This window comes from Poecilia reticulata, chromosome 17, assembly GCF_904066995.2.
Source record: "Poecilia reticulata chromosome 17, P_reticulata-male-v2, whole genome shotgun sequence".
In the NCBI taxonomy this organism is placed as follows: Eukaryota; Metazoa; Chordata; class Actinopteri; order Cyprinodontiformes; family Poeciliidae; genus Poecilia; species Poecilia reticulata.
This window is the reverse complement of record NC_088846.1, coordinates 3,730,278-3,747,994: the sequence shown is the minus strand read 5'-3', so window position 1 is coordinate 3,747,994 and position 17,717 is coordinate 3,730,278. Positions and strand designations below refer to the sequence as shown.

The 17,717-nt window shown below is 38.9% G+C and overlaps 1 protein-coding gene across 3 annotated transcripts in view; it reads left to right on the top strand.

The window, feature by feature from the left end:
• The window catches only part of gng12a (guanine nucleotide binding protein (G protein), gamma 12a), a 34,376-nt gene extending 20,434 nt beyond the window's left edge, over positions 1 to 13,942 (top strand). For all 3 annotated transcript variants that reach the window (XM_081598764.1, XM_008433378.3, XM_008433379.3), the window contains 2 exons: positions 10,041 to 10,149; positions 11,853 to 13,942. In XM_081598764.1, the coding sequence (XP_081454890.1) occupies positions 10,057 to 10,149; positions 11,853 to 11,978 (219 nt within the window). In that variant the 5' untranslated portion in view covers positions 10,041 to 10,056 and the 3' untranslated portion in view covers positions 11,979 to 13,942. The remainder of the gene's footprint in view (positions 1 to 10,040; positions 10,150 to 11,852) is intronic.
• Positions 13,943 to 17,717: the final 3,775 nt, after the last annotated feature.

The window sequence follows — 17,717 nt, the reverse complement described above, 5'->3', positions numbered from 1 at the left end:
GAAAAAAAATCATATCCTTAAGTTTCTTTCTTCGTCCACCAGGCTCTTACCAAACCGTTTAAGTCCTTCACTAGGCTCATTCTATGAGCAGACAGCATATGTTGTTTAGGAATTTTGCAGACCAGCATTTATGTATTTCTCTGAAGTGGAAGCAGAAGTCTAGGATCAGAAGCCAAACCCCATTTATCTGACTTTTATATTTAGAATTGCACCACCATCTGGTTTAGTCAAAGTGAAAGTCTCTTTCATGTAATTCCTCTTCAGATGGAGTTCTTTTTACCCTTTTCATGCACACAAGTGGATCATAATGCGAACATGCTGTTTTGGACTTCCTCCAATCCAGTTGTCTAAGGGTGCATTCATACCAGCCTCATTGAGTCTGTTTTAATCAAACTCCAGTTCGTTTTGAGAGGTGTGAAGGCGCAATCAAATTCTGATGTGGACCAAACAAACGAACTCTGGTTCGGTTAAAGTGAACTCTGGTGTGGTTTGAATGTATATGTGAATGGCAAGCGAACCGGAGACCACTTCAAAAGCAGGAAGCAAACTATTGTGCTGGGAATTCTGGGTAAATGCATCCAAAACATACGTGTGAGTCTGTCACTAACGGGAGAAATAGTTTGTGGTCTTTAACCAAAGATAGAAGAGAAATCCTACAACTATTAAAATCTGACGTCACTCTGTTTTTGTTCATGTCATGAAGGAGGACGTTGCGCCAAGTGTCTTCAGAGGTTTTTGTGTTGTTTCCTTCACTGGTTGTTGATGCAGCGCCCCTACAGGCGACTGGGGAGAACAGGTTGCTCAAAGGGTTTGGTTGGTTTGAGAAAGAAAACAGCAGCCGAAAATAAATGAATGAGTGAATGAATATACTTTATTAGTCCCCAGAGGGGAAATGCACATTTTAGTGCAGCTTGTCCAAAGAACAACAACAAAAAAAGGAACAAATGTTTTGGTTAACAAACAAAATCTACTGGACTATGAGGTGGAAAAATGCCCTGACTGTCACAATTCCACCTTATGTTTCCCAATATTTCTGTGTCCAACTTATCAACTTTGAGAACAATAATATTTAGTGGCAGCCTAATATGTCCCGCCCATTAACTGGAGCCACAAAGAAGAATATTCAGTAGTTGCTTTTCCATTGACAAAATAGTTGTGCAGTTTAATATTTTGAAAATAAATTTGCTTAAGGAAAATGCCAATTTTGTCTTTCAATAAGAAGTTTTGATGCTAGGATGAGGAGTTTTTATTTATTTATTTTTTTAGCCATATCATTTATTTTACAAAACTGCAATAGAGACACTTTTTTCACATTTCGAGTCACATGATCAACAACCGGATGTTGACACTGGCTTAAACCTCGAAGAAGAAGAAGAAGAAGGCGACAGTTGATGATGGCAGAGCATGTTTTTCAATGACTTATCTTGTAAACAAACTCCCTCACGTGATTTTAGTTGTGATTTGTGTTTAATGGAAACACCGCAATTACAAAATCGTGTTTTTTCGATAGCATAATATAGACAAAGATTTGCAGACATTTGTAATGGAAACGCAACTAATGTCATTCAGCTCTCCTGTGGGTGGTCGTAATGTTATGCCATAATGGTGTAGATGTTTCTAACAGCTTGTGGCTTTAGTACTTGCTGTGAAACATCGCAAAGCTCCTCTCTCATCAACTGTTGCTGCGAACAGAAAGCGCCGCGTCCCTTTTTTTCTGGTGGGAAAGTGGTGATGTCACTCCCAGCGTTATGAACAGCGCTGCTGCCTCACCCCTTCTTTTCAGAGTCTCCCCCCGCTTGATAAACACAATCCTCCTTTACTCAGCAGCAGGACTGATGACTGAGTGTTGTTGCCCCTGATAAGCTCAGCCTCCACCTGAGAACAGGGCCGAGTTTATAGTAAAGCAGGTAGAAGTGGCTCTGGGTCGTGCTGGAGGTGCAGCAGGCGACAGTTTTTCAGCCAGCTGGAAAAGTGCTGACTATGTGTGAGAAGGCTACTTTTAGCACAGCCTGCAGAGGGAAAGTCTGAAAGAGGAGAATTGCTTGTGTGTGTGCGTGGGTGTGTGTGTGTGGGTTTATACAAGGGAGAGCTAGTATTCCGGTTTGTGGCTGGAATCCAAGTTTTGAACTCTTTTGTTTGAAGCTGCAGACAATCTGTCTACATATTGCAGTTCAGCCGTTTACAGTTCACACCAGCTGGTGGATTCAGTCAGTTGCTTTTTTTCCATCAATAAAGGGCTACATCCAATTCAGTTCACATCTGGAGTTTTAACAGATTACTGCACAATTATGTACATGCAGATGTGTGGAATAGCAGGAAGTGATCCAATGTAAAAGAAAACGGTAAGCTGCTGCCTTATCAGGAAGATGGTCGCACATGGGGAATGAGTTGGTGTTAATGTTCCTAAACTGGTTGGGTTTTTTGTTTTGGAAAAGTCTTTATTATGTTCATTAATAGGTTCTCCTCCAAACAGCAGGAAGCTTACAGCAGAACACTGTAGGCGTGCATCGATTTCCTTAAAGGGGCAGTATTATGTTTACCAGGCACATAGTGCCATTTTATAGCATAATCAAATAACTGTATTACCTTCACTTGTTATAAAAATGCTATCAAATCTGAATTAAAAGAAATTTGACTTCCTAATTTTTTTAAATTGGGCGTCTGTCTCTTTAAAAACTCGTGTTTTTTCTTTATCCAGTGCCTTCAGTGTGGAACCTTGTTAACACGTGGCTCCCCAATTAACCCTTTTGCAATGTTTTTACCAGTGTTGCTCTGAGGAGTTGCTCCTATAATAAGCTCAGCAAATGTGAAAATCACAGACAATTGTGTTCTGCTCTCTCACTGCACTCTTATTTTTTTCATGTGGCAAATAATCCAGACTCACCTCACTATTTTTATTTTTATTTTAAAATAACAGCCAACAGCGACGCAGTGTGGCACTGCCTAAATTTACACCACTCAAACGTAACTTGGGTAAAGTTAGCCTTCCTGTGTCTACATTGTAGATACTAGTGCAGAACAGACCAAACTGTGTCAACCCAGCATGGTGAACCCACCATGCTGGGTTGACACCCACAGGTGAAAGAATGACAGCCTCCATGGGTGAAAAATATAACAAGAAAAATAAAATTTGTGAAGTAATTATGAGTTTTTGTGTATCACAAACAGCATTTTGTTTAGTTGACAAGAAAATTACAACATATTTAGACCAACATGTTCAACTAATCTTGGATCCCTTTAACAACAGTTGACCCACTGTTGCCAACTTAGTGACAACTCTAACAACTTGTCAGACAAAAAAAAGTCTGTGTGAACCTAAATTGGAATCAGCAGGTTGGGCTTTTTAAAGATTAGTGATCAGCCAGAAAATGGCAATGGTTCACTATTAAAAATTTGGTAACTTTTTGCTTTGTAAACGGCTCGTGTAGCTTAGTAGCTTAGTTATACTACTACTTTTTCTTGTAGAAAATATAAGATCAAAGGCCTTGCTTAGCAAGAACTGAACAACGCTCCAACACAACGGATAAAAAAATTGGGAGATTCTGCCTATAGAAGAATTGTAAGAACTTCAAGAAAATTGCTTGTAATTAACATCCACAGAATTACTGCAAACTGGGATGTTAGTCCTCTGCTTCACTCTGTATTCCTATAAAACAAGCAGACCGTCTTACCATTTTCAGTCTGCCGTGTAATAAACTCCAAAGAGGTCTGTTGAAGCACCAATTATGTGGTGAGTTCAAGACTGGATTTGTCGAAGCACCGTGCAGACGTTTTATGGGATTGTATCTTTTTATTCCACTGTTTATTCCAAAGTGTTAATTAACTGTTTTGGTTATATTCAAGAGATGGATTTAACTTTGGGAGCATTATTCATTGTCATGTTTACTTTTTCTTGAGGTTCTCTTTGTAATTGATGTTTCTGTGGCATAATGTACAAGCGCTGATGGAGTGCCATGTGGTGCCGCTGACGAAGAATCACTACAAACATTGAAAACACGAGCAAAGAAAGAAAACATTTCCTTCCTTTTAACAACCAAATTGGAAAATTTAACTGAGCACAGAAGAAACAACCAAACACCAACCATGAATCTTATCATTTCATCCTCATTTCTCCCATAATAGCTTTTTCAGAAGTGTATGATCCATACTAGTTTACAACCTCCATTTCCTGTTTATTACAGCCATATGTAGCATCAACATCAGATGAAATTATGCTCTGTGTAGACTGGTTGAATTTTAGGGACGCACCGATCCACTTTTATTTACTTTTGACACAATACCAATATCTGAGTTTTAGTATCAATTGATATTGATCCGACACAGAAAAACTGCTGAATTGACTTAAGATGTTTCTGTTTTTTAAACCCAGACATAAATGTATTGAAGTACTGATTAATTTCTTAACTCTGCATCAGTTCTGCATCAGTACAATACATACACCAATAACTTCATAAGTTTGGTCAAATATGTAAAAATAACAACTAATTTGTTCAGTCAGTACAATTAGGAGTAGAACTGCCAATGTAAAATAAGTAAATAAGCTGAAACTGACAATGGGTTGACTATTTTGGTTGAATATGCAAAAATAAAAGGCAACATTCTTGTAATGGACCCTGGTGTATGCCCTGCCTCTCGCACAAAAAGAACAGTGTTGGTATAAAATTTGGTGGGACTTTTGTATTCTTTTCCTAAACTAACGGTGTCAGATGAAAATCCAGCCGTACTGTACATGGGAGACTTTGGAGATCAAATACTTCTCATGGCTTTCATCACCTCTTGTTAGCCAAGAGTGAAGTGCATCCGACAGCTCTTACGCCTTAGAGTAGCTTACTTCCAACAGTGCTACTTTATGTCAAAAGCCACAGTGGCGCTAAAAGCCTCAGAGAGTCACTGAAGAGACCACACATACTGTACAGCTGACGGGACCGGCTCCTCATTCGCCTCTTAATGGAAGTCTTTGTGTTCGTCAGCAACCCCTTTAAGAGTTTTCTTTGGGTTTGAACCTGAGCATAGTAACAGTTTGAGTCTCAAAACACGGGTTTTCATCTCTGAGTGGCCGTGTTAATGGAATTGACTCATAATAGCTCCCTGTTCTTAGCGCTTTGAAAACTGCTAATGAATCGCATGTGTTGGTGGTGTGTGTGCGTGCGTGTGCATGTGTTTGTAAGGTACAGTAGAGCAGTGTGGTGTTGGCAGTAGGTGGTCTGGCCTGACTGTTGGTATGTGTGTGTGCGTGTGTGGGGGTGTGCACACGTGTGTGTGTGTTATGTTGTAAAAGGGGTGGTCTTCTTTCTGATCCTTTTACAGGTTACTGTATGTATGTGGTGGTTCTTAATGCCACACTGGAGTTCAAATGTTGGTGCCTCTCTTAGAGCCTCACATCATGCCGGTGCTGCTTAAGAGCTGGCATCACATCACAGGTTCTGCACACTTTGGCTGGTTTGATCCACTTAGGATGCCTTTCCTGCAAAACTTTATTCCGTGTTAGCAGAACTCTGCATTGTCTCTACATTCCCTGTAGAAGCTGTGTAACACAATAAAGATGCCTTGTGCAAAATAAAAGTTGTATGTTGTTTCTGTCAGCTGTAGAGGCAGATCTCTGTAAGACTCTTAAGATTCACAAATCACATTCCTGCAACCTGCAGTCGGATTCCAGTCTGATACTGTGCTAAAGTCAGCATTAAAGCAGCTTAGTCAGTTCAGTGTTGCATTACCTTTCATTAATCCTAATCCTTAATTATTTTGAGCCTGTAGTATCACAAAACGAATGGTGAATTTTTACTCTTAAAGACCTTTAATTGCAGGTCAAATGGGAGCCAGTTCTGTGGATTCTGCCTCTTTCTGCCCTGCTCTTCAGAAATTCTTGTGGTACATTCAAACAGTAGTTTTTAAAACTTTGAAACATTCAGACATTTTTTGCATTAAACAGTTAATTGACATAGAAGTTGATTGATTTTTACAGTGAACTACCTGTTGGTTACCAGCTATGAAGCACATTGAAAAATAGATGAAGTGAAACAGGTAGATTCATTAAAAGTGGTGAATAATAGCACAACAAAGGTTTGAATAAGCAGCTAGCATTATGCTGAATTATAAGTGGCTTTATCTTGATTTTTTTTTTCTTCTTCATTAAGTGTTTTTGATTACTGTTAAACTGTTGAAGCCACTGCAGGGATAACAGGAGACTTTCATGTTATGGGGTGCTATGCAAATACTTGATGATATTATTATTATTTTTGTTTAAAATATGTGAAATCTTGCCAACTGTCTTGGTGACCTCTCCTGTTTTAGTTAAAACTACAGTTTTCCCTTCTGGAAAATTATGTAGTTTTAAGCCAGTAGGAGACACAGTGTCAAAACCTTAAACTGCTGCTGCACAAGTTACTCAACAGGTTGTTGCTAGGCAACCAATGAGTGAGTAAGTGGATGCCACCGACATGACATTGGCTGTGGGAAGTTGAGCAGTTAAGGCAGTTTCCCCTGCCTACATCGCCCAGAATGCTGTGCAGTTCTGCACTGATGTTCAATGAAATTATTGAATATTCTATCAGGCGTATTATCTATTGAAATTAATTACATGCCTATCATAATTACTGATTTGTTGTCTATGAAGTGTTGCTTTTGATTGACAGTCACTTCTGGGTCATGTGGACATGATGCATGTTAAAAGCAAAGACTAATTTTACATACCGCAAGTCACGACTGAAGCAACAATATGCTGAACAAATGAAAAACATGGAAGATAATAACTACAAAAGCTACAGAAACATGAGAAATGATCCCATGCCCTGCCTGTTATAACTGTCTTGCTTCAAAATAATTGACTTTGAACCGCAATGTTAAAGTCTGTTTGTCTAAACTAATTATTTAACTTGACATGTAAAAATTGTGCAGAGAATCTTCTGGTTTTAATAAGCACTTTCTAAACAAAACTTGTCATATTTATATGGTCAGTTCCTTATGTAAAGTTGGACATTCTTAATGTTTTTAGGGGTTTGCATCAAACAAGAACAGCATGTGAAGACAAAGTCTTATTCCAACAGCAGTTTATCAGTCTTAGTTCTGCACTACATTCCCCATTGTTTTTTTTTTTAAATTTGTTGTACTTTATTTGTTTCCTTGTTTCAATCCCACTTGTGAATCTTAATTTTCCACCATCAATTAAAGAGAAATTCAGAAAAAATGCAGAATTGTTGTCCCTGCATTTATGTGTAATGAATAACTTCTACATAAAGTGATTCTTATGCAATAGAGAATCACACACTTTTCTCTTTTACACAACAGAAATAAACACAAACCTCATTGTAAATTGATGAAAGGATTTTTTTTTTCCATCTTGCCTCTTGGGGCCTCTCCTTTACGACTGTGTCATGAAGGTTTTCCTGAGGATGTTCACACTGCGTTCTGCTGGAAGAAGCTTTCATGTTTCTTTGAGATGGTATCAGTTAGCCGGTTGAGTCATTCTGGGCTGTGCTTTCTTTAAACTGATTACTTTTCCTTGAATGGAAATGAAATACTGATCATACATTCATTGGAAGAGGATGCAAAGTACAGAGTTTACTTCCTTCCCATTTCCGTTTTTTTTGTCATAATTCTTCCTTCATCCTTTGTTCCCAAAAAGTAGAGATTTCTGAGCGCTGCCTGGAAGTTATCCATCATGTTTAAGTGGACGTGGATGAGTCACCCTGTGAACTGTTACATTTACTGCACATTCCTTTACTGCTGTTGTTTGAAGTTATTGAGCTCTTCATTATTGAGGTTGGATAACCTTTTTCTACAAATATAAAAATTTGCGGAAATATTGTTATCCGATAACTACTGCTGTTATGGCCGATAACTGATATTTCCGTGTTGTATATTTTCCTTTCACTTTCAGCACTGTGTAAAGGTGACCAAGCCACCTACATTCTGCTTTAAACCTGCACTGCATCGCCATCACTGTCATGATTGAACAAATACATAAACAAGATGGAAATAAACATAAATCCTTACATCGGCCCAGTTTTACTTCTTGGACCGATACCGATATGTTAAAAAGTGACTAACGTCGGCTGATACCGATGTAGACTGATACATCTCTATAAAAAAATACTCTGATGATAATCATGATGAATACGCTACAGTAATGAACATGAGCAAAAGGCTGTTATTCATCAAAGATTTGTTGAACTTTCTAAGCAATAGCTTTATTATAGCTTGTAAATTATGATGACAAAAATGCATATCTCCTAAAACATTAGCATGAGTAGAGCTTAATAGTTTTACTATATATTGTTATGAGAATAATATCATTAACTTCTGGCTCGTTATATTCTCTTGTGCTCCCGGATTCAATGATTCCATGAGTGGAAACAAAAGCCACACAGAGATGACGGCGTCACAATAATCAGCTTTTATTTGAGACAGATGCATACTATCCCCAGAAAAGCACATCACATGACATCAGAAAAAGTATAAATTCACATTGACAACAGACACTTAAAACACACTAAAACAGACATCCATTTACCTGAGACAAATGGAAAAGAAGAAGAAGGAAAGAAAGACAAGCAAAGACGTCTTTGGAGAAATTGCAAAGAGCAAAATCTAATTTGTTACTCCTGTGTACAAAGTTTTTATAGTAAAGGCATATTCTTGTTTATAATTTATTCAAATAAGGCGTATATTTGCTCATCCAACCAGGAGCTGTCTCTGACCCTCTCTCTATCTCCTTGCTATTTGTTCCCACGATCTATAGCCATTTGTCCCCATTTTATCTAAATACAGTGGAAGCAGAAACTCTCCTGAACTCCTGCTGTTTTATGGCTTTTCACGGATCTGTGTGAAAAGCTGGAACTTCTCCTGATTGTTTGCCACTCAGACAAAGGGCAGATGAAAGATTTTAGCAAACGATCTGCTGTAACTACAGGTAAAATAAAGGTCAACAGGCCAGAATGTTATTAATTTTTAAAACTATAATTAGGCTATTTCAATCAAGACATGTTACGTTTTAAAACTAGCATATTTAAATTTATTTTCTTAACAATATCCACTACTATCATTGGTGTATTGCATTAAGTAGAAAATGACCTCGAGCCCTTACTGAGGTCTCATCCTGAGGGGCTGATGTCCAACAACCTCAAACTATCCACAGCATGCCGGCAAACTGCAGCAGATTTTATACAACATTTTAGTCAGCCCATGTTTTTTAAAGAGAAACTGTGGAGGGAGCCTATACTTGAAGCTTCCAGTTTCCTTCTAAGTAGTAGGTTTGGAAAATGTGATGTTTCAAGAAGGCATTTGCAGAGAGTTACAAATGTGTGTGTTATTTATTTATTTTTTTTATGAGAAACTTCAGCCAAACAACAGTAGAAATAACCCAGACAGTAAAACCTGTGATCCAGCAGCAAGTGGACGGAGTGATGTGTCCGGGCTTGTTGTTCCTAGCTGGTCTGGTAATGATTAACAGGAAGTGGAACCACAGTCCAGACTGTCGTGCTTTGCTTTCATAAATGCATCAACCTCCTAAAGTGGATCTCCTATCAATCCTCGCATCTTCACCTTATTAAAGGCTTTAATCCACTCTGGCTCAGTCTGGTTTATTTTTAATCTTTGTGTGTTGGATCCAGGTTTATGACTTGAGTTTCCACCTTGGCTGCTTGTGTTTGTGGAGTAGGTGCTGGTGCTTCACAGAAACAGGAAATGGAAGGGTCCTGGCACTGGTTGAGTCAACCTCACTGTTAAATACTTTTACAACCCATCACCTCAATGATGCGGCCACATCATGTACTGGCATGACATCAGAAGAAGTCTGAACTGCTACAAAGAGTTTCTGTACTTACAGAAGCTGCTGCAGGAGCTCATGAGTAGCTGATATCCCAGCTAGGTTTGCGTGCAGAAATGAAACAAATATATAGCTACTATCCAAATGGGTTGAAAAACTTCTGACCTGACCATTTTCTTTACTTTGTGTTTGTTTAATTCCACCTTGGTGTGACATGCGAGATGTCCCACATTCTCCACAGCCACAATAAAGCTTTGCTTTGTTGTTCTTGTTACAGTGTTGTACTTATCAAGATGTCTTCTAAAGCTCCGAGTGCCAATAACCTGAACCAGGCCCGGCAGACCGTACAGCAGCTGAGACTAGAGGCGAGAATTGAGAGGATAAAGGTAAACCACAGAACAAACGTCTTCATTGGCTGAGACTGTCCAACCTTGCTGCTGTCTGTTTTCCTTTCCACTTCCTACCTTACCCCCAATACACACCACTTAAGTCAGACATTTTCATGCTACGATCAGATGTTAAGCTGACGCTAAAGACTCCAACTCCTGATAGCGAATATTCACGTGAGAGTATGTACTGGAAATCCCGCCAATGTAAACACGAGCCAGTACGGGAGTAAACGCAAAGCTGCTCGAACAAAATGCGCTATTTTATTTTTTTGTTAGTAAAAAGATTTTAGTTTGTATTTTCTCTCAAAGCGGATGTGTGTTGCTTTACCCCGTAGCACTCATGACATTGCACCAAAACAGACCTCAGGTTTATCTTGGTCAGACAGTCGGATCAAGGAATTGTGAACGATCTGCAAGCAGGGTTGCAACTACATATTATTCAGGTGGATGCGAAAACTATCATTAGTCAGATCAGTAGCTAGCTTCAGAATGCATATAGCTTCCTGTGACAATGGACTAGCCACCACTGGATGCCCTACAGTCTTAATATTGGTACTAATACTGTGCCATAACTGAGAACCCAACCTGTGATCAGTTCTCAAAAAGCAGTCGGGAGAAACAGAAAGCCAACAAGCTGGGACTAACTCTGAGGCCAGACAGGGAAATAATGGGTCACCATCACTCTGGATTTGACCCAAAAGTTTCCAGCAGGTCAGACAGAATCACACAAGTCAGATAGATGAATAAACATGTAAACGTGAAGATTTCAAAAACCAAATAAACACAATATCTGAGTCCACAAAATATTTAACAGTGATCATAAATAAGTACTTTTTGTATTATATATTACCATTTATCAAGACATATAAACAAAATACTCTAGTATTTGAACTATCCCTTTAGTTGGTGAAGAAGACTGTAACCCTGTACGGGTTAGTCAGTGTTATTATGTAGGAGGTCTTGACCACATGACTTTGAATTGGTGTCTGATAAGAACACCAGAAACACTGGCTTTAGACACTGCAGAACACTGGACTGCTATTTCACCTTAACATTTCTCATGTCTGACTCACTCAGACAAGATGCAGATGTTAAACAGTTAATATTATATCTATGGAGACCCAGACCCACTGCAAATTAGCAGCCATTATCTGCTCACATCGCACTGTTTAGATTTATTTGTATGTTTTAATTTTAATCACATTTTATTTACATGTCAGAAAGAAATGATTGTGAAAAAAATGATATTGAGAAAATAATTTTCTGGACATATATAGTTCTTGGCACTTTGATATTTGTTTCCCAAATTTAAATTACAAGACTGTGTGAAATGCTGTCAGGAAGTTTCACAGTTGGACAACTGTTCAAAAGCAGACAGGATGTTATGCAGAGACAAAACACAATGAGGTAAGGGATTGCGTAAAAAACCTCAGAACAACGTGCAAGACTTCAGAGTCCACACGCCACACCTCGAACAGTGCCAGGGTCTCTGGGTTAAGGCCAAATAAGAGGAGGAGGAACCCACTTCTGTTTTGCCGTTTTATAAGAGACCAAGACTTTTAGGAACAATGTTCCAATGAACCACACTGGATGGTGGGTTTTTCCAAATCGGCGATCCAGATGCGTTGGTGTGCTGAACATCTCCAAATGTATGATCTAAAAGCGTGGTGTTTTTGTTTCCTGTTTTTATTTTTCTCCAGATTTCCCAAGCCTCCGCGGACATTGTGAAGTACTGCAACCAGCATCAGAAATCCGACCCCCTCATCATGGGCATCCCTGCTTCAGAAAACCCCTTCAAGGAGAAGAAACCCTGCACTGTATTGTAGTGGAAGCCCTCTAGCCTTGTCTATTTTTCTTCTGCTTATCAATGTTGCTGTATTGTTCATTTTGGGAGGGGTGAGAGAGGATCTGTGATCATATCATTAGGTGTTTTAACAGTCGGTGTAGAATGCCGTGCAGTGACTCCCGTTTGCGGGATTTTGACCAAAACTACTGACCTGCTACTGTTCAGGGTGAACTTCAACCGCTTCAGAAATCTTTGTCTGCGTGGGTTTGATTGCATCTTAAAGTCACAAATTTATTTTCTAATTCTTCTACCAGTTAAAGCAGCATTCAGTGATGGGTTTGCTCTTTCAGTGTTTATCCAATTGTGTCTCCAGTGGGCAGTGACTGTTATTTGCCTCTCTGGTTTGCCTTAAATGAACGCCAACAACCAAAGTCTCCCAGCTGGCCTTTTCTATAAAAGCCTTTTTTTCACATGATTGAGAGCCACTGCAGCAGTTTTTCACATGGAAGTGCAGCTTGTGCCACTGAATTATTGGGATCAAAATTTCCAAATGTTGCCATGATGTATTTTATTGAGAAAGAAGCAGGTAGTATTAAATCAAAGTACATGAAAACAGTAGTATCATACAGCCAGTCACATGTCCAACTGACTAATGACAATCCACATTCCATTGAATATCCTGTTAGCATTTTTGTTAGTTTGATAAATTTTACATCGTCTTTAAATCATTTAATAAAAAAAATTGAGGCAGATATATTCTCCATGTTGAATGCATTTTAAATCCATTCATCTTGCCATGTTTTTGGGGAAAGTCTCCTGCTTATGAAAACACTGAATTAATCTCAAATTAACAATTTTTTAAACTCTGGAACTATGGGGATCTTTTTTTTATCCCCATTGGATTCTACCTCCAATGTGAACTAACCCTTTGTGTTGAAACCGGAACTACTGTAGTCATAACCTCCTTTATGGGTAGAGATGCCAGTTTCCAATTAAAACGTCTGATTTGCAGCCTCTTTTTAAAAACTATAATTGAAAAAATAAAATAAAAAGTATACACACACACAGATTCCACTCACCAACACTCTGATGTCAGATGGGAAATTTCCCAAAATCTCGAGACCAAATGTGAGTTCAGTGCAAACAAACATGACCAACTGGGAAGAATAAATGACGTTTTGTGGAATATATTCCACAGAAAAGATACCAGACTTTCTGGTTTCCAGTCAGTTTTAACAAATCTGGCTCATCTGTTGGTGCATCTATGTATCTATGCGCACACACACACACACACACACACACACACACACACACACACACACACACACACACACACACACACACACACACACACACACACACACACACACACTCTGGCTGAACAAAACTCAGCAAATGTTGCAAACCACTGTGAGCTCCACCTATCAACTCACAGCAAATAACTCCAGTAACATCAGAACTTTGAATGGTTGTACGAGGAGGTGAGAAAAGCTTTTACATTTATTCTACCAGATCTGTTATTGGTTGAGGTGGAGGTGGGGGGCTTTGGAGGTGGAGGGAGTTCAACATGCCTTATCTGCTGTGGTAAATGTAAATAGTAGGAATAAAATCAGCCTTTCATGTTTGCCTCTTATGAAAAATCATTTTACGTGTTGTATTTCCTTTAAAAAGATTTTAAAAAAGAAAATCTTTCATCTTTTCTTGTTGCCTTCTCCCTACGGACACCTGACGCTGATCCACTGTGGTCTCCTCTACATCTGTTTTTCTTACTTGCAGTCCATCGGCTCAGGATGTCGCTGTCGATGATGATTTGGGAACAAAAGCTTAAGAACACAACCGCCATGTGTTGCTATGTTTTCATTCAATCTGTAACTCTTGTTGTTCCATTGAGATTAATTTAACTGTGACCAAATGCTTTTTTTCTGTTGGATAAATGTGTTTATTAATTTACCAACATTGGTATGGCGATTTGATGAAGCTCAATAAAGTGAAACATTCCTACAAGCATGACGCGTCACCTCTTAGTGGACTAATGATACAGGAAGCTGACTGGGGTCTCTTATGATGCAGGCCGGCTTGTTGGCACTCGGGTGAAGGTGTCAGCTTTGATTGCAGCAGCATAATCTCTCTCACTGAAATGTTTCAACCTTTAATATGATTCCATTTATTCAGCAGTGGGGAAAACATTCCAGATTTGTCCAACTGTTTCTAACAAATTCAACCCCTGCTGTCAGTAAACATTACTCAACCACAAGTTGACATGCACCAAATAAAAAGACACACATGTTTTTGCTATCTGATGTTAAAACTGACTAAACTTTTCTTGCTTTGTTAGAATTATGAAAAGTATTTGTTTTCTAATTCCACAATGAGAGAACATGTCAGACTTTAATTGACTTTAATTATTACATTCAATAATTATTAATAATTTAAACACCTGTGTTTAAATTAATGTAAAAAAAACATTTAAACACTTAAATTTAAACACCAATTAATAATTAATTAGTTGACTTTACTTAACTTTTTAATTGTTCTTGTTCTCTCTGTGGTCTTATTCCCCTCTACCAGAAACAACCAATCAGAGTTCAGAGGAGGATCTTAATTCTGACTCACATTACACATTCTCGTGTTCACACTGCTCAAACCCTCCCCCTGACCCTCTGTTACACTACAGCTGGTTCACCATATCAGAGCCCATTATGAATGCTAAGACTAGTTAGCATGGCCACCAATGATGGAGGACGAACAGTTTTTCTGGAACGGAAAGTTGTTTCTCCACAGTGTGTTCATGAGCGAATTGACAGCGTTAAGCCCCTCCTCTTGGCTCTGATTGGTTCTTTCTGACCGGGAGCGCAGCATCCCTTCATAGTAGCACAGGAAGGAGCTCCGTCTCTCCACATATCTGTCTCAAACTGTCAGGATGATAGTTTTAACAAATTTAGTTTTAACTTTAAGCTGAGCTCACAGCTTGTCTGGAGGATTTGGTAGGGACTGATTCTGGTCCTGGAAAAATGATGAATTATTTTATTTTATTTTTTGGCTGCATATTTTACATCATTATCCTGTTAGAAAGACCAACTGACATATAATGTTCAGTTCACTATGTTTTTAACTTTAAATCAGGCCCACAGCACCACACATCATCCCCCATAATTAACACTGGGCATGAGGAGCTTGTCCACAAATTCATCTGTTGTTTGACACCTGATCAGACCACATGTTGCCGTATAAATGTCTAAAGTTGCTTTTGGTGACCTTCAGGTGCCATTCTTTGCCACTCACTGTGTGTGTGTGTTTCAACATAACATGGCTCCTCCTCCAGCCTGGTGACTGAAAGTCATGAGCCTCTGTGTGTCGTCATATTTCTATTCCTCCAGCAAAACGCAAAGTCATTATCATAGGAAGCTCTCAGAAACTCTACCCTGCTTTTTTAAAAGTTACTCAGTCGATGAATTTGTTTAATCAAAATGCTCCAAATGAGGTGATGCTACTGAAATGAAGATTTATTTTAAGACTTTATAAACATCTTGACCAGGAGTGTCTCAGCCTTTCTTTGGACCCACTTCCTGTCATTAGTGGTCTATTTCTGTCTAACTTGGGAGCAGGAGCTGTGGCCCTCTCACCGAGGCCCTCAGAAAACAGGGAATGCTGGAGCTAAATTTAGAACAGAGCCAAGGCCCAGTTTCCGCTCCTGGAGAGCAGAGGAACTATTTTTGCTCATCCTGGGAGTCCGCCGGGTTTCTCTGACCTTGTTTCTGTCCAGCTGGAGGCTGCACACACTGTGGTGTGTTCTGTCTTTACACAATGGGAAGATCATACAGGATCATACATACCACATTGTTAAAGCTGCACATGTAGTGCAGAGGATGCAGCGGCTCTCACACAAAGCAGCAGCAGCAGCAGTGGTGAAACGTTGATGCCTCCTTTATTAAAAATCAGCAGTTTTTTTGTTTTTTTCCCCCCACAAATGAGACGTGGTGATGCAGGATGAACCAGGTGTGTCTGCAGTGAGAAAACAGGAGGAAAAAAAACAGCTAAAAATAACACAAGTGGAATAAACTTTACATTAGTTAAAAAATTCTATACAAAAATTCTCCTTGAAGTAATAATGTAAAAACTTTAAGTTGGGGCAACTTTAAAAAAAATCTTTTAACTAATCACTTTTAATCTAATACAGTTAACTAAAGACTTGATAATGTTGTAGCAATAACTCTTAAGTGTTTAGTTAAAGTTATTTAACAAACTGAGTCAACGCAACAAGTAGTCAAGCTGAGTCAGCATTTTTCTTTACAGTGCATAGTTACAGCTTTAAATTAGAAATGTGAGCAAAACTTTGTCAATCTTCTGCTACTGTAAATAAAACAACACATTTTCACCATTATAGTGTTTCCATTAAATAAGAAATAAAATGAAAATCACACGTGAATAAGTTTGTTCACGCGACAAGTCATTAAAAAAACTTTTCTTGCTAAGGTGCAAGGAACAGTGAAACATAGGTAGGAAAAAAAGACGCAAACACGACTTTAAGATTAAAAAAGACAAGCTCATCACGTAGAGGTGTTTTTTTTTTGTTTGTTGTTCCATATAGAGATTTCCAATATTTCAGTGAGGAGAAATAAAGTTTAAATTGGTCAAAAAATCAGAACAAGGGGTAGAACCTCTCTTCTTACAGCAGCGTAGATGATATTTAGCAAGCAAGAAATCAATATTTATCACATCAGATATTTGGCTCTTGAGGTCATCAACATATAATATATGAGTTATGGTAATCTCTTGGATGTCCTCAATTCTAAATGACAACCAGCTCTGAATGTCTCTCCAGAGTTTACAAGAGAAGGGACAAGAAAAAATGAGCAACCGGATGTTTCCACTGGCACAAACCATGAAGAAAAAGACAATAGGAAGTAGTTGGAGGATGATGTTTTTTTAATAAATTATCACATGAACAAACTTATTCAAGTGTGATATTAATTTTATTTTGTTTTTTTTTTTACATTTGTGGAATAATGACAAAGATTTCTGTACATTTGTAACAGAAACACAGCTGGTGAGAATAATGCTAAATAAGCCCTGAACACTCAGTGGCCTAGTGTAAGCCCGGTCCAAACAGCTTGAATGTTGGGCACCGGCACTCTCTCTGCCTGCCAGTGGGGGCCTCCAGTCCCGCCGTGAAAAGCTTTCCTGGTTCTGGTGTCAGTGTGTTGGAATGTGCTGCGCTGGGACAGAAGAGGGTGTGTGTGCGTGCGTGTGTGTGGGTGTGTGTATTGGGGCAGGCTGAAGAGGTTCGGCTATCTAGTCCCTTCACTCTTTCACATCCCCACTATTACAAAACCCAGGTAGCGTCTCAGTTTTACGCTCTGGGTGGTGACAGGAGGAGCTGCTGGCAGCAGCAGCCGCTGGGTGTTGCTCTGCTCCTGGTTCCTCTTTCAGGGAATGTGGATCTCTAGATGTGAAACTGTGGCCCCTCCTGAACCTCTGCCAGCATTTTATAGACTTTCCACTTACTCTGCAAAACTGAGCTGGCCCTGGTCTGCTGGTGTGCTGAAACGACCAAACCAGAATGAAAGAAATAATTAGGGTTTATTTTACTGCCTTGCAAAAAGATCAAGATCAAGGATGATTTCTTGTCATCATGTGTTCACACCAGTTTAGAAACATTTAACCGCAGCAGCTTGCAGATAAATTCAGGAGCAGTATCTGGCTTAAGATAGAAAGATTTAGTTTTGCAACAAGATTTAAAAAAAAATACAAAAAAACCTTGTTATAATAAGATTTATAT